The 27,684-nt window shown below is 42.0% G+C and overlaps 2 protein-coding genes and 1 long non-coding RNA gene across 9 annotated transcripts in view; 2 read left to right on the top strand and 1 right to left on the bottom strand.

The window, feature by feature from the left end:
• taf1a (TATA box binding protein (TBP)-associated factor, RNA polymerase I, A) overlaps positions 1-9,596 on the top strand; it is a 33,280-nt gene extending 23,684 nt beyond the window's left edge. For 5 of the 6 annotated variants that reach the window (XM_067988968.1, XM_067988966.1, XM_067988971.1 and 2 more), the window contains exon 11: positions 6,418-6,636. In XM_067988968.1, the coding sequence (XP_067845069.1) occupies positions 6,418-6,533 (116 nt within the window). In that variant the 3' untranslated portion in view covers positions 6,534-6,636. Of the gene's footprint in view, positions 1-6,417; positions 6,637-9,515 lie in introns of those variants that run through there. The other variant, XM_067988967.1, reaches the window with a different exon arrangement.
• LOC137324556 (uncharacterized) overlaps positions 1-27,684 on the bottom strand; it is a 262,292-nt gene that overhangs the window by 117,996 nt on the left and 116,612 nt on the right. The gene's annotated exons all lie outside the window — the stretch shown is intronic.
• The window catches only part of hhipl2 (HHIP-like 2), a 46,876-nt gene continuing 28,756 nt past the window's right edge, over positions 9,565-27,684 (top strand). The window contains exons 1-4 of the mRNA XM_067988965.1: positions 9,565-9,647; positions 16,487-17,139; positions 19,181-19,324; positions 21,605-21,933. Coding sequence (XP_067845066.1) covers positions 9,639-9,647; positions 16,487-17,139; positions 19,181-19,324; positions 21,605-21,933 — 1,135 coding nt within the window. The 5' untranslated portion in view covers positions 9,565-9,638. The remainder of the gene's footprint in view (positions 9,648-16,486; positions 17,140-19,180; positions 19,325-21,604; positions 21,934-27,684) is intronic.

Raw genomic sequence — 27,684 nt, 5'->3', positions numbered from 1 at the left:
ATTACTTCCACTAGGATACAGTTCACTGCAATCCCCATCCCTCAAGCACACTGCATAGTAACAATAAATATGCTAGCTATATGATCCTCAGTGGGAATAATACCAAACTGCAGTTTTCGTAATGCATGAGTGAGTGAAGTGCTAGTTCAACAAGCTCTGCCGGTGGCTTCATAGCTGTTCATTCATCGGATTAAGTGTGTTCTGGAATAGTGTGCAGCAGCAGGAGATCAGTAACAGATTTGAGACCATATTCATGCAACATATTTAATCTAAGTAGAATTTGAAAACAAACGCCTTTCATGGGAGTTTTTTTGTATTTATGAATCCATTCAATAAACTACAGCACAGCTGGTCCGAATTCACTGGCAGAAACCTTCGGAAGTACCTCCGGGGGGATATTTTCTGATTTTTGTGCTGCTCGTGGGGAGCCTCGCCATGTTGGGAGGCAGTGCATGTTGGAATTTTGGGTGCATCTTGCGCACGATTTTCTGATCATTGATTTAAATGGTTGGAAAAGCCTGTGCCTGAATTTCTGATGCGTGCTTCTGGCAAGTGATGCTCCCTGCTGGTAGCATGAAGCTTAAAGATTCCCCCTATTGTGTAAAAGCTGATTCTGGTACGTACATCATGTGGGAGCAAGGTTGTATTTGTGCAAGAGGCATACACAGTGTGGGAGATGTGTGCATTTGTACAGCAGCTGTACTCCTGTGAGGTAGCAGACAAATAAATACCAGCTTGTCTGTCAGCAGCACAGGTTATTCTTATCAATTGGTTTCTCTGCTGTTAGTGAACATACAGCTTACAGTGTATAGCAGTTTACACTGAGACATTTAAGCCACACCATACCAGATGTGAGCGAATTGACCTGCCAATAACTGTAATTCATCTCATCAGAGTTTGACATCGCTAATAAACAATCTTTTCAAAATATCCCAAAGAGCACAGACGTTGCTTTTGTCTGCTACCAGGGTGAGTGATGTACAATTTTGTGTAATTTATAAAATGTATTAACACTCCCTTGCGTATTTTTTTAGTAAGATCCTAGGGAAGCACTTGAAGTGGGAAAGACATTTTAAAAAGAAAAAAACACTATGTTTGAACTTCTGCTTTTAGACCTTCAAATTTCAGTAAAGCCAATTAACCTTGTCTCCGAGTGGCTGCCAAAGTTGAATCTGAAAACAATAGGTTAATAACATGATACCATAAATCAAACTGTCAGTCATGTGACTGCTTTAATGTCAATAGTTTTTTTGTCTTTGTCACTCAGCCTGATATTGTTGAATGTTTCTCCTTTTGATCCGCTATATTATAACAGTGTGATTTTAGATGATATCTTTCCGGCTAGTACTTAACACCACAGATGTTGCATTAAAGTATTTTGCTGTGGTTTTGCAATGTACACAGTGCAGTGGAAGAAACATTGCAAGGAGTTGACAAATGTATAAACCTTTCTTTGTAGATCAAGCATTTGCACCAAATTCAATAATCATGTGAAATGAGAATTTAAAAATTCAGCATTTGAATCTAATCATGTAAAAATAATTCACAGCACACTTCGACATGGAGGAATAATGGGGGTCTTCCACTTAAATATAATAATCTAAAATAAATTCCGCGGTTGGGTTGATAATACGCAGCCCGATTAGTTTTGCATGTGATGACTAAGTCCTAACTTGAGTCTTTTAGGCCTGAGAATTGTTTTTCTTGCACCAAAGTTTCATAAAAATTACTGTAACAGACACATGTAGGATATATACTTGAAAGGTTTAATGAGAATTTAAATTTGTTTGTAAAGAAGTTTCGATTGCCACTATTTGTATCGCCATAACTAAACCGCCAATGTGAGATTTGTAAATTCCATTGATGTACTCAGGATCTTTTTCCTAGTAAAACATAATTGGGAGATAAGCACTTCAAAGTAAACACATTTCAATTTTCATCCTTCCGAGGGTTGGGAGATCTAGATTTTCCAGTATCTTAACATACTTTGATGCAGTGGAAACATCGCTGTCTTTTCTTAAGTAATTCGCATACTTAAATAGCTTTGCTACTGAGAACTTATTGCAGCCCTCCTAACTGTTTGGTTTTTGCTGCCACAAATTGGGCTCATCTATTACAACACTTTGGAACAAATGTCATCGCACAAACTGAGCTGAACTGTTCACTCACATCTCAAAGAAACAGGAGCAGTCGTCCCTTCAGAAGTTTGTGCTAATAATTCAGAAATATCTCAGTTTAAAAACCTGTGTGCAAAGTCAAGCGGGTATTTGTATTTCTGTGCTGAATTTTCCAGAGTTTCTTAGATACCGCGAGACAGTAACCTACAGTTAAATTTCAACAATGTCAAAGCAAAACATAGAAACAGAAAATAGGAGCAGGAGTAGGCCATTTGGCCCTTCGAGCCTGCTCCGCCATTCAGTATGATCATGGCTGATCCTCTATCTCAATACAATATTCCCGCGCTCTCCCCATATCCCTTGATGCCTTTTGTGTCTAGAAATCCATCTAGCTCCTTCTTAGATACATTCAGTGACTTGGCCTCCACAGCCTTCTGTGGTAGAGAGTTCCACAGGTTCACCACCCTCTGAGTGAAGAAATTTCACCTCATCTCAGACCTACCCCGTATCCTGAGTCTGTGACCCCTCGTTCTGGACCCCCCAGCCAGGGGAATCATCCTCCCTGCATCCAGTCTGTCTAGCCCTGTCAGAATTTTATACGTTTCAATGAGATCCCCTCTCATTCTTCTAAACTTCAGTGAATACAGGCCGAGTCGACCCAATCTCTCCTCATACGACAGTCCTGCCATCCCAGGAATCAGTCTGGTGAACCTTCGCTGCACTCCCTCTATGGCAAGTATATCCTTTCTTAGGTAAGGAGACCAAAACTGCACACACCAGGTGTGATCTCACCAAGGCCCTGTATGACTGCAGTAAGACATCCTTGCTCTTGTTCTCAAATCCTCTTGCGATGAAGGCCATCATACCATTTGCCTTCCTAACTGCTTGCTGCACCTGCATGTTTGCTTTCAATGACTGGTGTACAAGGACACCAACATGTACATCAACATTCCCCAAGGCACTGGATATTCAGTAAGTGCTTTTGTCAGCGGTAGATACCCGATGAAGTTGACAGTGCAAGTGGGATCAGTTCAGCAGAAGATCAGCAGTGGGTATAGTTTTTCTGCATTTGGATGGACTTGCACTTAATTAATTATGTCCTAATATGTGAGAGAAAATGGAGCCTGGTATATTTCCAGCAATTTAATTACTTAGTTTGACTAAATATTTTGAACCTAACAAAGAACGAACCTGCATTTATTTAGCACTTTTCATGACATCAGGATGTCCCAAAGCTCTTCACAGCCAATGAAGTGTAGTCACTGTTGTAATGTAGGGTAACACGGCAACCAACACAGCAAGGTCCCACGAATGGCAATGCGATAAATGACCAGATAATCTGTTTGTGATGTTGGTTGAGGGATTAAAAATTGGCCAGGTCAAGGGGTAACTCCCCAGCTCTTTTTCAAGTATTACCTTGAGATGTTTTACATCCAGTTGAGAGGACCGATGGGGCCTTGACTTAATGTCTCATCCAAAAGACGGCGCCTCTAACAATACAGGACTGTGTCAGGACTGCACTGAAGTGTCAGCCTAGATTATATGCTCAAATCTCTGGAGTCAGGCTTGAATCCATGACCACCTGACTCGGGGGCGAGAGTGTTACCATTAAGCCAAGGTGGAAAAACACATCCTCTACATTTAAGGAACATTTAATTGATCAAACTTTTAATAATTAAATTATAACATCAGTGGGAAGCAAAGTGTCCACATCATGGAGTCTCGAGAACTGAGGTTGTGGTAATATCGTTCTGTGTAAGCCCTGGGGCTAAAGGCCTGTACTTTTCAGCTGTATCTGTAACTGCTATTTAAACTTCTGTGGAACCATACAGTCAATAATATCCTTGCAAGAATTGCAGCAAATGGCTATGCAGGTTCTGCGGGCCCTCATTTAGAGCCCATCTTTCATCTGCACACATTTAGTCTCTTGAAGTGAAATCACAGCTATTTGCTGACATTTGAAACATTTGGTGAGTTGGTGGCAAATTGTCTATGGCAGCTTCTTTTATAATTAAAGAATCAGAAGATGTGCTATTACATCCCATCAAAGCTTTAAGTAGTTATTTTATCATTTTAATTCTTAAGGAAGATACTTAAAGCTACAAAACTTCAAAGTATTCAAAGATGTAGAGCATTGAAGATGCTACTTCATTCCAGCCAGGTATGTGCTTTGCACAGATATTGCTGGCTGATATTTTGTATTCTCTTCCCTTCTCTCTGGTTTTTTAATGCCAGTTATGGACTCCACTGCTGCCCGGCTAAGAGGCAATTCAGCATAGACTGGGAATCAAACCCAGCACCCTCTGGTCTGTATGAATTAGCATAGCACCATATAGTGCATTTTACTTAACTGAGCCACGGAGAGCTCTGTTTAATTAGGGAATTCCTTTTAGAACTTTTTTAGAAAAAAATAATTCTGCACCCCCCCCCCCCCAGCCACCTTACTATATCTCCCTTCCCCCCCCCCCCCCAACCCCCATCTCACTCATGTAATATTTCCCTGAAGTTTACTTTTTCCATTCTTTAGTTCTTTGTCCAATTTTCTTTCTTCTATGCTCCTTTACTGTGCAAAGTGTTAGAAGGGCTAGCATGAACAAAAGTGATATCTAAGGGTGGCCACAGGATTGATCAGTAGAGCTTTGTGAAGCAGTTCTGTTAGTGGGTGGAATTCCCAGCATAGCTGCACTGAATACGTGGCCCTACCATGCAAATATTCAAGGAGGGTCACGGATGGGCCAGGTGAACTGCAGCGTAGAATCCGCCACCCCCCCCCCCCCCCACCTCATTACAGTCATGATTGCCTTTAGTCCTTTTTTCTCTCCATCGCCATTATGATCAGTATGCAAATACAAGCTAAAGGTTCACATATCACCAGGGCTCCTAGGATACCCAAATTTTGCCAGTCGCTCTGATACTTCCTCTTCTTGCTTTGTCCTGCACTTCTGCAACATTCATTGTATCAGCTTTAATCTTGATTTTTGATTCTCTATGGCAACCCCTCTTGCCTCTTTTAGCGATTCTATTATGGTTAGTGCTTCTCTGAACTTTCCACTCAATTTTCCTGAAATGCATTGTCTTATAAGCTCTTCCTCCTCCCAATATCCTTGTGTGTTGAAAAAACACTTGACTTATGTAATCTCTTCCTCCAACTCTACAAAGCTATGGAATGTCTTACACCTCTGTCCATTGTTCATACTTGGCATTGCCTAATCACTTTCCTGATATACCTTGTCTTTTTTTATTGATTTAACCTTGCTAGTACCATACCCAGTTACCATTACCCTATCTTTCCTTATCTTCTCCACCCCCTCCCCTTTTCTCCATGTCCATCGTCCTTCAGGGACTTCCTAGATCCTAGGGTGTCGTACATGGTCTGTAAAATTATTCCAGCTGTTCCATTAAAATAATAGATGCCTGCTAAGGATCATAAAACTGGTTGTAAGGGCATGGAAGTAGGACTGGAAAAGTAGAATAGAAAAGGAATAGGAAAAGGGAAACATAAACGTAATTTTCCATTTTAAAAACAATGAAATAAATTATAAAACAATGCAGAAACTGCAACTAAACCCACCTCTAAATTGTGGCTGAAATAATTTAGCCCTGTTAACCACATTGGCAAATAAAATTTGAAGTCTTCTGCCTATTTTTATTTTACTACTGTAAACATCTATTTTTATCGTGTAGGGTCTATTTATTTAACCAGTTATCTACCCCTGACAGATTGCAAAAATATTTTTTCCTTCAGACCTCAAGGCTGCTGTTTACGATAAATAACATGAGTAAAACTTGAGGTACCAGGCTATTAGCAATTTTGATAATGTAAGCATATTTTTGATATGACACCACTACTAAAATGTTATGTAAAAGTTCTCTCTCTTTGTGAAAGCCATAAGTAGCAGCAGGATTCTTGCTATCAGTGGGAGAACGATTATAAAACAGACTGCATTCCTGTCTAATGCATCTGTATTCTTGCACTGTGTTGGGTTGGGTTAATTAATATAGGAAATTCTCAGAGCTTACATTTAAAAAAAAATATATAACTTTTTTAAACTGCCAAATTCCAACGTTTTTTTTGTTTGTTTTTCCTGAGCCTCACTCTAGAGCCATATATTTCCTACGTGGGAGACTGACCTGTGACTAGTTGTTGAGTGTTACAGAAGAGCAGCTTAGGGATACTTAGCCTTAAATAATCTTCTTTTTCTGTGCTAGTAGATTTGTGCATGTATCTTACTGATTTAGCCAATTTTTCTAAAGTTTTGAATCTGTTTCTTTTTCCTTTTTTCCTCTCCTACCCATTTAGGTTGCAAATACTTCATCATCGTTTACCGACTGGGGCGTAAAGTTCAGAAAGCAAAACTGAAGAAAATGAGGCAATATGTAAAGGATCACAGTCTGCTACAGCTGAGTGAATGTTGAATTGTATGAGTTTGTACATACACTTTATAAAACTTGCTGAGGTTTTCATAAAATTCTAACATTTGGAATTTCTATTTGAATTAAAAGGGAAGGAAAATTGTGAGTACTTTTTTTATTCCATCTGTTAAGAAAACTGCTGTTATCAGATCCTTTTTTGAAAGCTCACTTTTGCACTGATTTAGAAAGCCTTGGTTAGGGTCTTCCCCTTGTTAAGATGGAAGAGGAAATAGGAGTGCGACCTGGGGCAGGAAGAAAAAGAGCAGTAGGAAGGAAGGTGGGGGTGACGGGGAGGGTTGGGAGGTGAGCTATTCTTCTAATGGGCCTCGTTTTCCTTTTCTTATTGTGAGGTATTAATTGAGATTGTTTTGGAGAATACTTCAAGATAGCAGTTGTTATATAAAAATGCTAACCATGCAGATGTTTGGAAGTACTGAGTTTTTGCAGAATGTAGGATATTTGTGGAAAGCTATAAATGTGTGTAGTATTGAAGTGTACAGTAACAAACCCATAAATATTTTACAAGTAAATGTTGATATGAATTGTATATATGAAAAAATATAAAATATGAAGAAATGTCAGTTAATAAAATGGTTGTGCTTGTCTGGAAAGACCAGTTCTTATAGCCACAAGAGTAGTGTGTGTTTGTGTTTTTGTTGGGGGAGGGGAGGGAAGGGAGAGAGGGAGGAAACCTATGGTGGCACAATGAGTTAGCGCATCACTAAATTCAGCTCAAACTCATGGGTTGAATGGTAAGTGCAATAAGTTTTGGGAGTTGGAATCTAGCTGCTAGTGAGTACGAGCCCAGAGTGCAAAATTGCTCCTAATTTAGGACTAATTATCACTAAATTCATAGTCCTTAGAATGGCTGGTGTGGAAAGTAGCAAAATATTCACACTGGTGCAGTAGTGGATGTTCTTGGGTTTGTGGTTAATGCATATTGGGATAGAGTTGAAGGAGCCTTACTCTGCATCTAACTTGTGCTATATTTGACCTGATGGTGCTTGATCCTGACTTTAAAAAAAAACTTACTGCATCTCACAGTGCTAACCTTCCTCATCTGGATAAGCACACAACATTAGGGAGAGTAAGCCAATTATATTTAGTGAATTTGTAATTGGTAGTTTTTAAGTGTTTAAAATGTGCTGTTTCTGCGAAAGGCCATTGTATTTTGGCTGAGTTTTTACGCTACGACATGTAGGTAAAAGCTAATTTGAAATGTTGGAGCTTCGGAGACTCTGTTTGTTGGACTACAAGGAGAGAAGCAACTGACACCAAAATAAAATATATAGAAAGGGAAAATTGGGACATTAAACCGAGATCCCGTCTGCCCCTCGGGTCCTATGGAAGTTCTTCCCTTTGTCCTGACCAATATTTATCTCTCAACCAACATCGCTAAAATAGATTATCTGGTCATTATCACATTACTGTTTGTGGGACCTTGCTGTGCTCAAATTGCCTGCCATGTTTTCTACATTACAACAGTGACTGTATTTCAAAAAAGTACTTAATTGGCTGTAAAGCGTCATGGGGCGCCTTGAGGTCATGAAAGGTGCTATATAAATGCAAGTCTTTATTTCTGTGGGTTGTTTCTGTTAATGTTTTTAAGAAGACTTTTTTATTGTCAAACACTTGTCTGACAGCTTTCTTCCCCAAGTGTCTGTGTCATTATCTTACTGGCATACATGGAAGGATGAAAATATTTTTTTTAAAATAGTTTATGGTTAAGTTTTGTTTTTGATTGCATTTTGAACCTAAAAAACTTGGTACATTCAAAACTACATAAAATATTCATGTTATTTATGAATTTGTGGCACTAAATGTCTCCATGCATTACTATCCAAATATGTAAACGTTGTAGACATTTTATACTTGTGGGTAGGTATAATGTATACTAAAGCTAATATAATAAAATACTATTTTATATTTACAATAAAGGTTTTCAAACTTTTCAGTGTGGGGAGGAGGGTTCTGCAAATACTGACACATTCCCGGGAAACCCTGAGCCTCACTTGTGAAAGGCAATGTCAACTAGCCAAAGGAAAACCGTGCCGTCATTGCATAATTCTTTTATACGGCAACTGAAATTATCAGGTGACCTTGTGGTCTCTATAGGTCTATGCACCTCAGTTTGAAAACGCTGGCTTACAATTAAAGGGCATTTCAGCATTATTCCAGCTGAACAAGTAGACAGATGAGCAGCAGTGAAAGATTACTCATTGAAAATAAAATAACTATTATTGAACAGTGATAAAACCAAGGGAATCTGTTCTATGATTAATTACTGTTAATTCCTACATTAATGTGGCTGTAAATCATTTGTTCTGTTCTATTCTTTCTTGTATGTGAAAGAACCCCACTGCATCTAGCGGTAGACTCCAACTTTTGTGTATTTGAGTTTTACCTAAATATTTGGGTCTTTGATTTTTTTTTAAAAACCTTCCCAAATTCTCAATGTCTGCGGCATTTGGTCTTCGAAAGTCAGATTACTTGCATGGCATGTCCTAACTAAACTCCACAACTTGCATAATAACTGCCTTTGCCCCTCCCCCTAAACAGTCCCTTTTCAAATTTTTTTAACGAGTGGTTACCAGACACACAATCCTCAGATACCACAGTTAAAAGAAAACCAGTCTGTGATGTTGACCTGAGATGCGAAATACCGAGGACAGTGGTGTCGTTTTACCCATTCACAAGATGTAGAGGTCCCACGACCTCGCTGTACAAACACAGATTGCTGCCCCTTCTACAATGATGCTGGGGTCACCGATGAATGAACGTTCATCCTGGCGATATTTAATGACATTTTCCATCAGATCGCCTCATTTGACTTTTAAGGGTAAACCATCGTTAAGCACGTCCTTTTATCGGTGTTTACTCATAATTTACTTGTGTCTACGTGCGCCTGATGTCTCCTGTCATCCCCAGTGTTTGGATTATAGACCTCCCTTTAAACCAGATTCCCGTCTGCATTTCTGCTCTCAGTACGGTACGTTCGGTTGCTGTAATCAGAAGAAGGATAATGAAATCGCACGAAAATATTGGGAAGTCACGGAATCTTTTGACTTCAATGGACCTGAACGGTGTGGAGAATTTATTAAAGAGATCATGTGTCAAGTAAGTTTTGATGTCCTTTTTATTATAGATATTTACTGTTTACACTTGTATGATCTTTACTATGTGCAAATATCTGAATGAGTTAAGTGTCCAATTGAATAGCTTCCTTTTTAACTGTTTGAATAAAAGAACTTGCATTGTACCTTTTAGGATCTCAGGACGTCCTAAAGCACTTCACAGCTAATAAAATACTTTATGAAGTGTAGTTACTTATAATGTAGGGGAACGCTGCAGCTAATTGTGGGACCTTGCTGTGCACAAAACAACAATGAGATAAATGACCAAATTATCCGTTTTATGATGGTTGAGGGATAAATGTTGGTCAAGACACCAGGAGAACTCCTTAGGCTCTTCAAAGAGGGAAATTGGGCTTTGGTTTAACATCTTGTCTAAAAGTTGGTACCTCTGAGTACTGCACTGAAGTATTAGCCTACATTATGTGCACAAGTCTCTGGAGCGGGGACTTGAACCTCTGACATTTTGGGGGTGATTTTAAACCCCAGAAACAGGTGGATTGGGGGCCGGTGGGAGTTGAAAATAGTTGTTTCTTGGGTTGCGACCGCAACCTGGCTTTATTTCCGGGTTTAACATTGGCGGGGAAAAGTACAGGCTTCCAACTGGGAATGCCAAGTCCAAAAATTTTGCGGTTGCGACCCAAAAAACCAACTATTTTCAACTCCCACCCTCCCCCAACCACCCGTTCTTGAGGTTTAAAATCACTCCCTTTGACTCTGAGGTAAAAATGTTACCATTTGAGCAAAAGCTGACATAATTTTCTCTAGAAATAGTTGTGGTTGGGGGAATTAAAATACAGTAAATTTAGGCTTGCACACAAGAAGAAAAATCTGGCAGTGATTATACATTTTTATATTTCATTATTTCTGTTTTACAATTTCTACAAGTAATTATATAATTATGCTGTTTCCTAAACATGGTTAGTTTGCAGTTTTCAAAAAGCCAAGCTGAGCCTAATTTATACTATCTGGGTCCAAATCCAACTCTTGCGACCAAGGTGCACTATTTTCAGTTATGGCAGACATCAGGCGGGTGGTGAGCGAAGATCGCCTGCCCCACCCCCACCCCCCAATGTCACCAGCGAGAGGTCTGACCAATTCTCATCGTTTGGCCTCATTAACATTCCGTTGACAAGCTGCTTATGCATTTGGAACAGCTCGCCCATCGGAGGAGCCCGGGAATCTGGCAGCTCCAACATGGGGCCCAGCAAGTAAATTAAAAGGAGGGAGGCAATCCCGGGCGAAGGGCTGAAGAGGGTTGTGCATTGTGGAGGTCAATTGTAATGCTTCTCCCAACCCTACAAAAATCAACTTAAAACATTTAACTATCCATTTCTAAGCGTTCTGCAGTCATTTGATAAGGTCCCACATGGCAGACTGGTCAGAAAAATAAAAACCCATGGGATCCAAGGGAAAGTGGCAAGTTGGATCCAGAATTGGTTCAGTGGCAGGAAGCAAAGTCGGCTGTTTTTTGACTGGAAGGCAGTTTCCAGTGGGGTTCCACAGGGCCCAGTACTAGGTCCCTTGCTTTTTATGGCATAAATGATTTAGACTTAAATGTAGGGGGCATGATTAAGAAGTTTGCAGATGATACAAAAGTTGGCCGTGTGGTTGATAGTGAGGAAGAAAACTGTAGACTGCAGGAAGATATCGATGGACTGGTCAGGTAGGCAGAAAAGTGGCAAATGGACTTCAGTCTGGAGAAGTGTGAGGTAATGCATTTGGGGAGGGCAAAGAAGGTAAGGGAATACACAATAAATGGGAGGACACTGAGAGGTGTAGAGGAACAAAGGGACCTTGGAGTGCATGCTCGCAGATCCCTGAAGGTAGCAGGACAGGTGGATAAGGTGGTTAAGAAGGCATACGGGATACTTTCCTTTAATAGCCGAGGCATAGAATACAAGAGCAGGGAGGTTATGCTAGAACTGTATAAAACATTGGTTAGGCCACAGCTCAAGTACTGCGTATAATTCTGGTCACCACGTTATAGGAACAATGTGATTGCACTAGAGGGGGTACAAAGGAGATTTATGAGGATGTTGCCAGGACTGGAGAATTTTAGCTATGAGGAAAGATTGGATAGGCTGGGGTGGTTTTCTTTGGAAAAGAGGAGGCTGAGGAGAGATTGAATTGAGGTGCATAAAATTATGAGGGGCCTATATAGAGTGGATAAGAAGGACCTATTTCCCTTAGCAAAGCGGTCAATAACCAGGGGGCATAGATTTAAAGTAATTGGTAGAAGGATTAGAGGGGAATTGAGAATTTTTTCACCCAGAGGGTGGTGGGATCTGGAACTCATTATCTGAAAGGGTGGTAGGGGCAGAATCCCTCATCACATTTTAAAAAGTACTTGGATTTGCACTTGAAGTGCCAAAACCTATAAGACTATGGACCAAGAGCAGGAAAGTGGGATTAGGCTCGATAGCTCTTTTTCGGCCGGCGCAGACACAGTGGGCCGAATGGCTGCCTCCTGTGCCATAAATTTCTATGATTTCTATAAGGACCATTGGTTAGGCTGCTTGACACAAGTACCAATGGGCGGTACATGCTCTGTCCATTTGATATCTGAAAATTGCATTGGGTCCTATTGTCTGCAGGCGCCTTTGCCACCTATATCAAGGACCCCACCAAAATGGTAATAGTTCAGACTGATATTGCCCCCTTTCCTGTCCATCAGTAAAGCTGAAAGTCGTGGCCAATGTATTTGGATTTGACTTTAGAAATGCAGTGAGAGGGAACAGCCTTAACATGACTGAGAAGGAGTAGGCTTCACAAGGCAGTGACACCAGGGGCATGATTTTGACCCAAAGCCGGGAAGGGGACGGGGGTCAAATTGCGGACAGGAAACCCAAAAGTATGGTTTTCCTGGACATCCTTGTGATTTTGACGTAATGGCGTCTTTTTATTGTCGCTTTGCCGTCCCAGTCAGACGGGAAAGCAGCCAGGGAGAGGACCTGGTCAGGTAAGCCTTTGATTGTATGGGTGGGTGGGCATGGTGACACCGGTAGGCATGGAGGTCGTGGGTTTGGGAGTCAGTCATTGGGCGGGGGGATGTCGGGATCGGGGGTCTGCAATTGTTGGGGGGGGTGGTGGGAGGGTGGCGGTGGTGGTCATCGCAGGGGGTCTGCAATCATTGGGGGGGTGTCCGCGATCATTGTGGGGTAGTTGCAGGTAGGCTTGTTGGACCTCCGGGAAGCGCTCCTGCTCCTCCGGGCCCACAAGCTGTGCCAGAAAGGCACTTACTTGCAGTTACGGGCCTTCTCGCCTCCTCTCACATGGCGTGAAGGAGAAGGCCTGAGAATCCCGGCCTCCAGTGGTTGAAATTGCAAAATCTGCAAAAATGGAGGCCCGCAGCCTCCTTGAAAGGTTTTAGTGACCAACCCGCCTCCTGAGAGCGGGATGGTCGCCCGCCCCTCGTCCCACCCCAGCGAAAACCGGACATGAGCAGGTTGGGGGCGGGTCTGAAATGGTTGTGATTTTGAATGCTCCCAAACCCACCTGTTCTTTAATGTTAAAATCGTGACCCAGGAGAGATACATCCAAAGGGATTTAACAGGATGGGTGACAGTGAGGGGGAGCAGGCCTTAACAGGGCAGTGAGGGGGAGCAGACTGCAGACTATGGAATAACCTGTAAATTATAGTAGAAAAATTCTTGATAGTTTATTTTCTGTCTTTCTAAGCTTGGTCAGCATAGACATTAGGAAAATGTATGTAGTTCTTATAAAATGTTAAATTTAAGTCTAAAGATTAGTCATCTCCAAGTTTCAAAGTATAGGTGCACTACTTGTATCAATTACAGAATGCTCCAGGGAATTATTTTCTTCTAACAGAGTATCTCATTGGTTACCACTAGACAAGATTTTATGTATGAAAAAAAGACTTGCAATTTTATCGTGCATTATTGTTATCTCAAAGCACTTAAAGTACAATGAATTGTTCTGAAATGCATTTTAAAGTAATTCATTGTATGTAAAGTGGCAAAAGTCGCAGCCATTTTACACACAGCAATATCACACAGACAGCAATGAGATGAATATCCATTTAATCTGTTTTGGTGGTGTTGGTTGAGGGCGGAATGTTGGCCAAGACATTGGGAGGACTCCCTGTTCTTTTTTGATGTGGGAAGGAGGCCATTCAGCTCATTATACCTGCCCTGGCTCTCTGAAAGTGCTTGTCCACTTCAACTCTTCCCCAATACCATTTAACATTTTTATTTTTCAGATTTTGAACACTACTGTCACATCTCCTCTTAACCTTCTGTTCGAGTGAAAAGAGCCCTAGTTTCTTTAGTCACTCCTCACAATGAAAGTCTCTTATCCTGGGTATCATCCTACCAAATCTCTTCTGTACCATCTCCATGTTTCTGACATCCTTTCTAAAGTAGATCACTCTAATCTGGACACAATATTCTAACTGCAGTCTAATCAATGATTTGTATAATTAACATTTACCTCAACAGGCAGAGAGGACTTCAGTTTAATGTTTCATCTGAAATATGGGACTTCTGACAATTTAGCACTCCCTCAGTCCAGAATGGAAGTGTCAGTACAGATTATATGCTCAAGTTCTGGAGTGGGGCTGAAGCCAATATCTATTGTGAAGACCCACATACGTACTGGTAAACAGGATCCTCCACTTATTCCAGCCAAGGCTTCTATCTATCCTTCGAGAGAGAAAGATTAAAAAAGTATTTAAAAATTAGTATCTATGATGCAAATCAGCAATTACAACAGCACTTCGCCTTCTGTCTGTCTCTTTTTCTCTACAGAATTTCCACTGCAGCACCTGTGCACATAATCTAGGTTAATATTGTTGGAGATGCCCTCTTTCATGTGAGATGTTAAACCAAGGCTCGGTATGCCTGTTCAGGTAGACAGTAAGGATCCCATGGCTTATTTTCTAAATGGTGAGAAGCTAGGAACTGTGGATGTGCAGAGAGATTTAGGGGTTCATGTACAGGAATCACTAAAAACTAATGGACTGGTACAAAAAATAATTAGAAAGGCTAATAGAATGTTAGTCTTCATCTCAAGGGGGCTGGAATATAAAGGGGTGGTAGTAATGCTACAGTTGTACAGAGTTCTGGTTAGACCACATCTGGAGTACTGCATTCAGTTCTGGGCACTACACCTCAGGAAGGATACATTAGCCATGGAGAGGGTGCAGTGCAGATTCACCAGAATGATATCAGGGCTAAAAGGGTTAAGTTATGAAAACAGATTGCATAGATGAAGCTTGTATTCGCTCGACTGTAGAAAATTAAGGAGTGATCTAATTGAGGTGTTTAACATGATTTAAAGGATATGAGAGTTTCTCTCTATCTACCCTATTTCCTCTGGTGAGGGAGTCCAGAACAAGGGGGCATAACCTTTAAAATTAGAGCTAGGCTGTTCAATGGTAATGTCAGGAAGCACTTCGTCACACAAAGGGTAGTGGAAATCTGGAACACTCATCTCCCAAAAAGCTGTTGAGGCTAGGTCATTCGAAAATTTCAAAACTGAGACTGATAGATTTTTGTGAGGTAAGGGTATTAAGGGATATGGAACCAAGGTGGGTAAATTGAGTTATGATACAGATCAGCTATGATCTAATTGAATGGCTGAGCAGACTCGAGGAACTGAATTACATAGTCCACAGCACAGAAACAGGCCATTTGACCTAACTTGCCTATGTCGGCATTTATGCTTTGCACGAGCCTCCTCCCACCTCCCTTTATCTAATCAGCATGTTGTTCTAGTACTTCCTCCCTCGTACTTATCTAGCTTCCCCTTAAATGCATCTATTCTATTTGCCTCAACTATTCCTTGTGGTAGAACGTTTCATGTTCTTGCCACTCTTTTGGTAAAGAAGTTTCTCTGCAAGTCCCTATTGGATTTATTAGTGACAGCCTCATATTTATGACCTCTAGTTTGGACCTCCCACAAGAGTAAACATTTTCTCTACATCTACCCTATCAAACTCTTTCATTATCTTAAAGACCTCTATCAGGTCACCCCCCAGCCTTTTTTCTAGAGAAAAGAGCCCCAGCCTAGTCAGCCTTTCCTGATAAGTATATCCCCTCAGTTCTCATCCTTGTGCATCTTTTTTGCACCTTATCTATTGCTTCTATATGCTTTTTCTAATATGGAGACCAGAATTGTGCACAGTATTCCAAGTGTGGTCCAACCAAGGTTCTATACAAGATTAACATAATTTCTCCTGCTTTTCAATTCTATCCCTCTGAAATAAATCCCAGTGCTTGGTTTGCTTTTGTATGGTCTTATTAACCTGTGTTGCTACTTTTTGTGCATCTGTATCCCTAAATCCCTTTGCTCCTCTACCCGATTTGGACTCTTATTATCCAAGCCTACTCCTGTTCCTGTGGCACTATTTGAAGAAGAACAGGGGTGTTCTGGCAAATCAATACAATGAAAAAAAGACTAAGTAGTCATTTATCTCTGTGCACAGCAAGATCCCACATACAGCAATTCGGCTGCTGCATTTGCCTGCACAACTACAGTGATTACATTTTTAAAGTCATTCCTTGGCTATAAAGCACTTCAGGGCATCCTTTGAAAGGTGCTAAATAAATGCAATCCTTTTTCTTTTTTTCTTTGCCGATCCCTAGGGGCTGGAGGAGTCACTGCACCACTTGCCCATAACCCAGTCATTCAGGATTGTTACATTATGAAACTGACGACGTATAGAAATATTTAATTATGTAAGACAGCTATGGACTTTGTCCTAGTGGCATCTTTTAAAATTATGTGAAAACACATTAGGACACGAAGAAAAAGAAGTGTCTCTTTAAGGCAGATTTCCAAATTGTTTTTGCTTCTGTTCAGGAGTGTTCCCCTTATGCTGCACACCTTTATGATGCAGAAGACCCCCTGACTCCTCTCAGAAACATTCCAGGACTCTGCTTCAACTATTGCTCAGAATTTCACCTAAACTGTCGATCATCTATCAACTTACTGACCAAGGACAGACGTATCCAGGAGATGTTTGAGAGGGACAAGACCTACTTTTGTAACCTGCTCCAACTCCCAGACCCAGACTACTGCTTTCCTAATGTTCTGAAGAGCACAGACTTGAACCAGAACCTGGGCTCGGTGGTAGAGGATCAACAGGGTTGTCTGCGCCTTTGTCTCCATGAGATTGCCAACGGTTTAAGAAACCCTGTTCTTATGATACACGCTAATGATGATACCCATCGTTTCTTTGTAGCTGAGCAACTTGGTTTTGTCTGGGTCTATTTGCCCGATGGTACTCAACTGTCAGAGCCATTCCTTAATCTTACAGGGCAAGTACTGACCACTCCGTGGGTTGGTGATGAGCGAGGATTCCTGGGATTGACCTTTCATCCGAAATTCAAAGCTAACGGCAAGTTTTATGTGTATTATTCCATCCTGACTAAAGGCAAGGTGGAAAAAATTCGCGTAAGTGAATTGAAAGTTTCATCTCATGACATGAACCGGGCAGATCCTTACTCCGAAAGGTAAAACTATAAACTATAGAACTCTTTACAAGTTGTATACAATACCACACCATTTACCATTAGGGGAGAAAATTATGAACTTTCAAAGATTTTCTCTACAATATCGGCCGACTAGGCCATTTTAAACGCAATCAATGGTTTATGCATATCCATAGCAACTCACAACTGCATATTGTAACGAGCTGCAATTTGTGGATCGGAACGAGCATTTGGAAAGTTGAGATTCAAGGCGATAAAGATGTGGATTCGGATTTCAGCAGATGGGAGAGAGAGACAGGGCAGAAATGGAGAATGTTGCAGAAGTGGCAGAAACTGGTCTTTATGATTGAATTTATGTGCAGACGGAAGCTCAACTCGTGATTGAGCAGTATTCCCCCCACCCCCCGGCTATTCAAGAAAGGAGAGAGAGAGAAAACAGGCAACTACAGGCCAGTTTGCCTGTCATCAGTCGTCAGGAAAATGCTGGAATCCATTATTACAGAAGTGGTAACAGGGCACTTAAAAAATCATAATATAATTAGGTTGAGTCAACATGGTTTTATGAAAGGGAAATAGTGTTTGCCAAATTTATTAGCTTTTTGAGGTATGTAACTGGCAGGGTAGATAAAGGGGAACCAGTGGATGTAGTATATTTGGATTTTCAGAAGGTATTCGGTAAGGTGCCACATAAAAGGTTGTTAAGCAAGATAGGGGCTCATGTGTTGGGGGTAATATATTAGCATGGATAGAGGATTGGTAACGGACAGAAAACAGAGAGTAGGGATAAACGGGTCATTTTCAGGTTGGCAGGCTGTAACTAGTGGGGTGCCGCAAGGATCGGTGCTTGGGCCTCAGCTATTTACAATCTATATTAATGACATAGATGAAGGGACCGAGCGTAATGTATCCAAGTTTGCTGACTATACAAAGCTAGGTGGTAAAGTAAGCTGTGAGGAGGACACAGAGTCTGCAAAGGGATATAGACAGGTTAAGTGAGTGGGCAAGATGGTGGCAGATGGAGTATAATGGGGGAAAAGTGAGGTTATTCACTTTGGTAGGAAGAATAGAAAAACAGATTATTTTGTAAATGATGAGAAACTCTTAAATGTTGGTGTTCGGAGAGATTTGGGTGTCCTGGTACAAGAGAAACAAAAAGTTAGCATGCAGGTACAGCAAGCAATTAGGAAGGCAAATGGCTTGTTGGCCTTTATTGCAAGGGGGTTGAGTACAAGAGTAAGGAAGTCTTACTACAATTTGTACAGGGCTTTGGTGAGACCTCATCTGGAGTACTGCGTACAGTTCTGGTCTCTTTATCTAAGGAAGGATATATTTGCCTTAGAGACGGTGTAATGAAGGCTCACTAGATTGATTCCTGGGATGAGAGGGTTGTCCTGTAAGGAGAGATTGAGTAGAATGGGCTTATACTCTCGAGTTTAGAAGAATGAGAGGTGATCTCATCAAAACATATAAGTGAGGGGGTTTGACAGGGTAGATGCTGAGAGGTTGTTTTCCCTGGCTGGAGAGTCTAGAACTAGGGGGCATAGCCACAGGATAAGGGGTCAACCATTTAGGACTGAGATGAGGAATTTCTTCACTCAGAGGGTTGTGAATCTTTGGAATTCTCTACCCCAGAGGGCTGTGGATGCTGAGTCGTTGAGTATATTCAAGGCTGAGATAGGGGACTCGAGGGATATGGGGATCAGGTGGGAAAGTGGAGTTGAGGTTGAAGATCAGCCATGATCTTATTGAATGGCGGAGCAGGCTCGAGGGGCCGTATGGCCTACCCCTGCTTCTATTTCTTATGTTCTTAGTATGATATGATTCTGCATCTTCAGACATAACCTGAGGTGCCAACCAGGAAATATGGTGGCGTCAAGGCCAGAGGCGCACAGATACTAATTTTAACTTCTTCAACACTTTAAATATTCCATGAAATTGATATTTCAGAATTCTCTTTTGTGCCATAATATTTGCAATTTCAAAATGGCAGTACAGAGAGAATAAGCTTAATTGATAATATAATTGAAATTCATAAATTAATCTTTACAATGCCATCTGACAGATGTATATTGGAAATAGAAGAACCAGCAGCCAATCACAATGGTGGACAAATTCTGTTTAGCTTTGATGGTTTTCTCTACATCTTTACTGGAGATGGTGGAAAAGCTGGAGATCCATTTGGCAAATTTGGAAATGCTCAAAACAAGTAAGTCTGAATAAACATGTCTGCTGATTGGTATTTCTCAATTAAAACAGTTTAAACCTGTGAAAATTGTTCAACATGTGTATTTTTAATAATATTACAATGGCTAATGAATACAGAAACCAGGAAGAGGGAATGAGATGACCACTGAGTTCAGATCTGTGCCCTCTCCTGAAATTTGTATGTCTAATATAAATCCTGAACAAATTAAGTGTGAGGAACAATCCCCTTAGGAAGTCAAACCTAATGGATAGGTATATTGCTAGATATGGGGAAACTCAAATGCCGTGTACAGAAACCTACTGAACTTCCATATATTTGGAGGTCTACTAGATCATCATTAAATTCCGATGCTTCAGATAGACATCCCATTTAACCAATATAGGATTGGATACCTTGGACCAAACACTCAGCCCCAGACGGCCAGTCTATTGATCACCATGGAGTTAATTGTTGCACAGAAGTCACTGATCCCAGATTCCTTGGTGGACCAATCAGCAGATTTACAGAATTGAATGGAATGTAAAGTATTCTAGCTAAAATGAGGAACAAACATGGGAACACTGCTGCTGAATGCAGTCATCTTTAAGAACGGCACAAATAAACTAAATTATCGCATTGCACCTGATATTAGGACAACCAGAAGATTAACATTTGGATCTTATGGAGTATCTGCATTTTGTCTCCATTCAGAACAAATCCAGGTTTCAGAAACACTGGCTTACTTTTTCTGCTAAGTATATTTAGCAATTACCATTTTTCACCTTTTTAATGCATTGAGGATACTAGGAAAAGTTTGAATTTAAAATAAAATTTTGCATTGTTTTCTTAGATCTAGTTTGCCAGATATTAGATGAACTTATCAACCAAAACAAAATAAAAGGGAATAAGAAAAATAAGGACATCAAGCAAAAATGAAATGGGTTTGCCTTGATAGTTAAGACATTGCCTAGTTTGTAACTGAGATTATACATAACAAGCTTGATTCCCAATCTGTACTGAGTTAGCTAATCCTAGCCAGGGTGGCAGTAGAACTGCTACAATTGAACATGCTGCCCCCTGGTCTGGGAGGGGTGGGGGAGGAAATCAGCCAAGGGTTCTAATCCTGATCACAATCGCAGAAAGTGCATATGCATTGAATTCTGTGCTGATGCTCCCTAAGGTTGAATAGCATGCCAGCACTGTATAGGCTTACACATGAAAAATGATCAATTTAATGAGTTACTAGAGAGCTGCTAGCACCCATGGAGCCATACAACAGCTTCAGAAAATAACAGAAGAAAATTGGAGGAACTAGAAGAAGGCAAATGCATAGTAAGATGATAAGAAAATCAATTGGAAATAATGGAAAGTTATGTGATGAGCAGCAGTTGGCAATGACAAAAAGAGAAGTTGGCTGGAGGGGGAAAAAAGGTAATTTGGAAGGAAATTTAGACATGATTATACTTTATTTTTAATTCATTCTCTGGATGTGGGCATTGCTGGCAAGGCGGGCATTTATTGCCCATCCTTAATTGCCCTGAGACTATGGTGGTGGGCTGTCTTCTTAAACTGCTACAGTATTCTTTGTAGTAACTTGAATCAACTGAGTGGCTTGCTAGACCACTTCAGAGGGCATTTAAGAGTCAACCACATTGGTGTGGGACTGGAGTCACACATAGGCCAGGCCAGGTAAGGACAGCAGGTTTCTTTCCCTAAAGGACATTAATGAACCAGAATTGAAGAAAAAATCAATTCATTCACCAGAAAATTCACAACTAGGGTGGCTGAAAATGTAAAAAGGTTCAGCTTCCGATTCATTGGTATGATGTAGTGCACAAAAGTTCAGACATGAAGTAGTTAGAATATATTGATATGCATAGGGATGTGTATTGGCAGCTTCATTGTAGAATGGAAAGGAGATGATCTAGCCTAAGAAAGAGCTATGTTGGTGTTTTGAGTTTTTATTAAGAACGTTTGATTGTGTTTACACGTTATAAGATAATGGGTAAATTTTCAAATTGCCGGACAGGTGTTATTATTGCTGCGGACTGTCTGCCTGTTATAGAAACTGCTCAATTTTCATTTCCATTGAAATCAATGGAGATGAAACTCAGGCGACTTTTATAATGGGCGGCCAATCCACAGCACCAGGTTTACACCCGGGTGGCAAGTTGACACTTTATTCCAATATGTCTGTTCTACATAAGAGAGCAAATAAAGAGTTACAAATGGAACATTATTTTACAATTTCAAAAGAAAAACCAGCAATCAATTTACCAAAACATTTTTTTCGAATTGTAGGAGTGCTTTATTAGGCAAAGTTTTACGAATTGATGTTGATGGAAATTCCTATGGAAGGCCGTACAAAATCCCATTGGATAATCCTTTTGTTTATGATCAAAATGCCCGACCAGAGGTTTATGCATATGGCGTGAGAAATATGTGGCGTTGTTCAGTGGACAGGGGAGACCCGATAACAAAGAAAGACAGAGGAAGACTGTTCTGTGGCGATGTGGGTCAGAATAAATTTGAAGAAGTTGACATCATTGTTAAAGGAGGCAATTATGGCTGGCGAGCTAAGGAAGGCTTTAAATGCTATGACAAGAAGTTGTGCCAAAATTCATCATTAGGTACTTACAGCAACATTTCCATTTATTTATTGTGCAATTTTTACAATGTATGAATAGCTGTTGTTGATGTGATGCTTATGAGCAGAAGTTATTACCGGGGTACCGTCTTTGTGAGAAATTGTTTGGCAAACCTTTCCTTTGTATAGAGAGTGAAAAGAACGGGATGACTCTTTCTGTCCCTTATGTTGATCATGGTGTCATTCCTTGGCACTGATGTGATAGTTCATCACATGTTTGTAAACAAACAAGAAAAGGCTTGGCAAACACTTTCTTGAAGATGGCGCCCCTTTTTGGCTGCATTCATATTCCATCTTGTAACTTTGAAGGGAATTACTTGTAGGTTTGCTTTGGGTTTGGAGTTTCCATTCACACAAGAACCTCCAAAACCCAGTCTGAGCACCTGCTTTTAAAATTCTTTCAAACTTTATCCCCAGGAAGGACTACTGAGTATGGAATAATTTTTTAAGTTGAAGATTTTTTTTTCAGTGCTAAACTTTATCCTTTGGGACCTGAACTGTGGAAGCCAGTGTTTATACTGCTCTGAGACATGCATGGGCTCGATTTTACGGTCGGGTTTCCTGTGGGTTTCCAGCGGGGTGGCCCCGAAAATCCCGATATCCAGTCACGTGACCGGATCGCGCCACGATCCCGCCCACTTCCGGGTTCCCCGATGACGTGCGGGGGTGCGTGCGTGGCCCCCGCTGGTGGGAATCCCGCAGGCAATTAAAGCCAGCGGGATGCCACTTGAGGTTATTTATTTTGCTTGTTCAGGTCATTAACTGACCTGATTAAGGGACTGTGTGTGATTTTGGGGAGACATGGGACTGTTTCACACACTGGGGGAAACAGTCCTAGTTGAACTGGACGTGTTGCAGCTGTCAGCCTGTGGCAGCTGCAAAGGTCCATTTGACAGGTGTGGGGGGGGGGGGGGGTGGGGGAGACCCTCACCCATTGCAGGAGGCCGCTCTGTCACTTGGGACAAAGTGTGGCCTCCACCACCCCCCTCCGGACGGTCAAAGTGACCAACCTGCACACTCACCCCGGGGTCCGGAGACATGTGCCTACCTTGCGGACCCCCTCAGATGTACATATTGCGGATGGGGGCCGCCGTAGCTGCAGTCATGACCCCCTCGGAGGGCGAACAACATCACCAGCCTCGCCATCCATGCCGTCCACCTCTGACACGTGGAGCTCCACAACAGAGTGCTGTGACACATCCACCTGTACAGCAGGAGGGAGGGCTACCGCAGAGAGAGACGCGTCGCAGAGGGCACTACCCTCGCCACAGGGTCCACAGACCGAGGCGCAGCTCCCCGGACCTCTCCGAGCAGCAGTGCACACGGAGGCGCAGATTCACTCGACATGTAGTCGTGGAGATCTGCAGGCTCTTTCATGCCGAGATGCTCCTGGCTGGCCCCAGCACCATCTGCTTACCTGTCGCTGCCAAAGTCACCACTGCCCTCCACAACTTCTCCACCGCATCCTTCCAGGGTGCAGCCGGGTACACCGCCGATGTCTCTCATTCGTCTGCGCGGAAGAGCCCTGCAAATACACCTGCACCTACTCTGCAGTAGCACAATGGGTGGCATCAGTGGTGGGTCCTCATAGTGATACCCAGGAGCGGGCATTATTGCACACAACAGACAGGATTCGCGGAGACATGGCAGTAGTGGTGCCAATATAATATGTAATGTGCGTTGGTCAGAAATTGTCATAAGTAACAACCATGACAAACCCTCAAACACCCTTGTGCATCCCCTTCATGCTCACGACACGTTTGCCTTACGCTGCCTACTGCACATATGTAATGCATGCCCTGTGGCTGCAGCACAGGTAGTGGCAGGTTGAGTGAGGCTGGCCATGAAAGAGATGCACGAGAGGGTGAGTATGAGATAGAGCCATGAGATTGTATGAGGATTGGGTTGAGTGGTAGTGGCGGGATGAGTACTGGCGAGGTGAGTAGGTGCAGGTAAGATGAGGATGGGGTTTGAGTGGGTATGAGGGGTGATGTGACAGAGTAGTGTTGGCGGTGCCGAAGGAGATGTGGGGTGGGGGCGGTGTTGTGGCAGACGGAGTGTAGGGGAAAGAGTAAGTGTTCTCACTGTGGCTGACCTACTGCGGTCATTGGAGCGCCTCCTGCACTGTATGCAGGTGGGCGATATGTTGGTGGTGCAGGTGACCCCCTCTGCCACCTCGAGCCAGGCCTTCTTGGTGGCAGAGGCAGGCCGCTTCCTCCCGCCCGCCGGGTGGAAGATCTCTGTCCTCCCCCTCCTCCTCACCCCATCTGATGATACCTGGGGTGAGGCATCATTAAACTGGGAGCAGCCTTCCCCCTGGGCTGCTCCATGCTGTAATTTGTTCCATTGGTTGCAGCATCTGTCAGTGGAGGACTGCCCCTTTAACTAGAGAGCCTCCAGCTGACAGATCGTACTGCGCATGCGCAGCCCGCCCGACGCGCAGACCAGCAGCGCGGACCCCGGAGGAGCAGGTAATTGATTCCAATTAGTGGATTGCCTGCTACGATCGCGCGGGCAACCCACTAATTTCACCGGGCGCGGAGGCCACGCACCCGAAACCCAACCCGCCGGAAACCCGCAGGCCTGCTAAAATCAGGCCCCATGCAGTTTGGCTCTGAAACCACCAGGTGCTGGGATAAGACAGTACTTTAAAGAACAAAGCATTTGAAAAAATAAATAATCCCTCCCCAAATTACACACAAAATACTTTTTGGACGAAATTCCTTGTGATCTTAAAGGGGTAAATGGTAAATCTGATAAGAAATGTAATTGTTTTATAGGCTTTGAAGACTCTACATTTTATGCCTGGCAAACTATCAAACATTGGCAGCTTTCTGGTGTGTAGTAGCAAAAAAACCAGATGAGAATCATAGACTGATATAGCACAGAAGGAGGCCATTCAGCCCCAACCATTCATCATGTATGTGCCGGCTCTTTGGAAGAGCTATCCAATTAATCCCACACCCCTGCTCTTTCCCCATAGCCCTGCAAATTTTTCCCCTCTAAGTATTTATCCAACTCCCCCTTGAAGGTTGCTATTGAATCTGCTTCCATCACCCTTTCAAGCAGTGCATTCCAGATCATCATAACTCGCTGTGTAAATTCTTTTTTCCTCATGTCGCCCCTGGTTCTTTTGCCAATCACCTTAAATCTGCGTCCTCTGGTTACCGACTCTTCTGCCACTGGAAACAGTTTCTCCTTAATTACTCTATCAAAACCCTTCATCATTTTGAACACATCTATCAAATCTCCTCTTAACCTTCTCTGCTCTAAGGAGAACAACCTCAGCTTCTCCAGTCTCTCCAATTAATTGAAGTCCCTCATCCCTGGTACCATTCTAGTAAATCTTTTCTGCACCCTCTCTAAGGCCTTGACATCCTTCCTAAAGTGTGGTGCCCAGAATTGGACAAATATTCTGGCTGGGGCCTAACCAGTGTATTATAAAGGTTTAATATAACTTCCTTGCTTTTGTTTTCTATGGCTCTATTTATAAAGCCAAGGATCGCATATACTTTAACAGCCTTCTCAACTTGTCCTGCCACCTTCAAAGATTTGTGTACATACACCCCCAGGTCTCTTTGTTCCTGCACCCCTTTAAAATTGTACCATTTAGTTTATATTGCCTCTCCTTATTCTTCCTACCAAAATGTATCACTTCGCACTTGTCTGCATGAAATTCCATCTGCCCATTTCACCAATCTCTCTGACCCCCTGAAGTCTATTACTATCCTCTTCATTGTTTACTGCATTTTGTGTCATCTGCAAACTTTGCATTTAAACCCTCCATACCCAAGTCCAGGTCATTAATATATATCAAAATAGTCAGTGGTCCTAATACTGACCCCTGGGGAACATCACTGGACACCTCCCTCCAGTATGGAAAAACAACCATTCACCACTACTCTCTGCTTTCTGTCCCTTAGCCTGTTTCGTATCCATGCTGCCACTGTCGCTTTAATCCCATGGGCTTCAATTTTGCTAACAAACATTTTTTGAAAGTCCATATACACAACATCGATCACACTACCCTCATCAACCTTCTCTGTTACTTCATCAAAGAACACAATCAAATTAGTCAAACACGATTTGCCTTTAACAAACTTATGCTGGCTTTCATTTATAAATCCACACTTTTCCAAGTGCCAATTAATTTTGTCCCGGATTAATGTCTCTCAAAGTTTCCCCACCACCGACGTTAGACTAACTGGCATGTAATTGCTGGGTTTATCCCTCTCCCCTTTGAACAGGGGTATTACATTTACAATCCTTCAGTCCTCTGGCACCACTCCCATATTTAGTGAGAATTGGACGACTGTGGCCAGAGCTTCTGCAATGCCACCCTTCCTCCGCAACCTAGGATGCATCCCATCTGGACCAGATGACTTTTCTACTTTGAGCACTGCCAACCTTTTAAGTACCTCCTTTATCTATTTTTATCCTAGCCAATATCTCTACCACATTCTCCTTTACAGTAACATTAGCAGTATCCTCTTCTTTTCTTTCGTGAAGGCAAATGCAAAGTACACATTTAGTACCCCAGCCATGCCCTCTGCCTCCACAAGAAGATCTTTTTGGTCCCTAATCGGCCCCACTCTTTGACTACCCTTTTACTATTTATATGTTTATTAAAGACTTTTGGGATCTCTTGTGTTAGCCACTAATCTGTTTTTCTCTCTCTCTCTCTCTCTCTCTCCCACTCATTTCATTTTTCAGTTCTCCTCTATGCATTTTGTATTTGGCTTGGTTCTCTACTGTATTATGAACCTGACATTTATTTTTATTTTTCATTATAATCTCTATACTGTTAGTCGTCCAGGGAGTTCCAGCTTTGGATGCCCTTCCTTTCCCCCTCGTGGGAATGTGTCTAGTCTGTACTCGAACTATCTCCTCTTTGCAGGCCTCCCATTGTTCAGTTACTGTTTTCCCTGCCAATCTTTGATTCCAATCCACTTGGGCCAGATTCCTTTTCAACTCAAATTAGCCCTCCTCCAGTTAAGTATTTTCATGCCTGCATGTTCTTTGTCCTTTTCCATAATTACCCTAAACCTGATATTATGATCACTGTTTCCCACTTGCCCCACTTCATTCCCAGAACTAGATCCAGCACAGCTTCCTTCCTTATTGGGCTGGAAACATACTGATGAAGAAAGTACTTTTGTACACATTTCAGGAATTCCTCCCACTCTTTGCCCTTTACACTGTTACTATCCCAGTCTATATTAGGATAATTGAAGTCCCCCATTATCACTACTCTATAGTTCATGCATCTTTCTGCAATTTACCTGAAAATTTGCTCCTCTATCTCCTTTGCACTGTTTAGTGGCCTATAGTATATACCCAGTAGCGTACTAGCTCCTCTATTGTTCCTTAATTCTAACCAAATAGATTCCATCTTTGACCCCTCAGCTGCATCATCCCTTTCCATTGTTGTAATAGTCTATTTGGTTAATTCTGCCAAACCCCCTCCCCCCTCACATACTTTCTTTCCTTCCCTATCTTTCCTGAATACCTTGTAGCCAGGAATATTAAGTTCCCAATCCTCCCCTTCTTTGAGCCAGGTCTCTGTTATTGCCATTATATCATAGTCTCGTGTGGCTACTTGTGTTTGCAGCTCACCAACCTTATTTACATATCATGTGCATTTACACACATGCACTCCAAACCCATCTTAGACTGCTTCGTATTTACCCCAGCTGATCTCTTTCTAAACTTTTTTTTTAACTCTAATGTTTTG

The sequence above is a fragment of the Heptranchias perlo genome, chromosome 8, assembly GCF_035084215.1.
Source record: "Heptranchias perlo isolate sHepPer1 chromosome 8, sHepPer1.hap1, whole genome shotgun sequence".
NCBI lineage: Eukaryota > Metazoa > Chordata > Chondrichthyes > Hexanchiformes > Hexanchidae > Heptranchias > Heptranchias perlo.
This window is presented reverse-complemented; position numbering and strand designations above follow the sequence as displayed.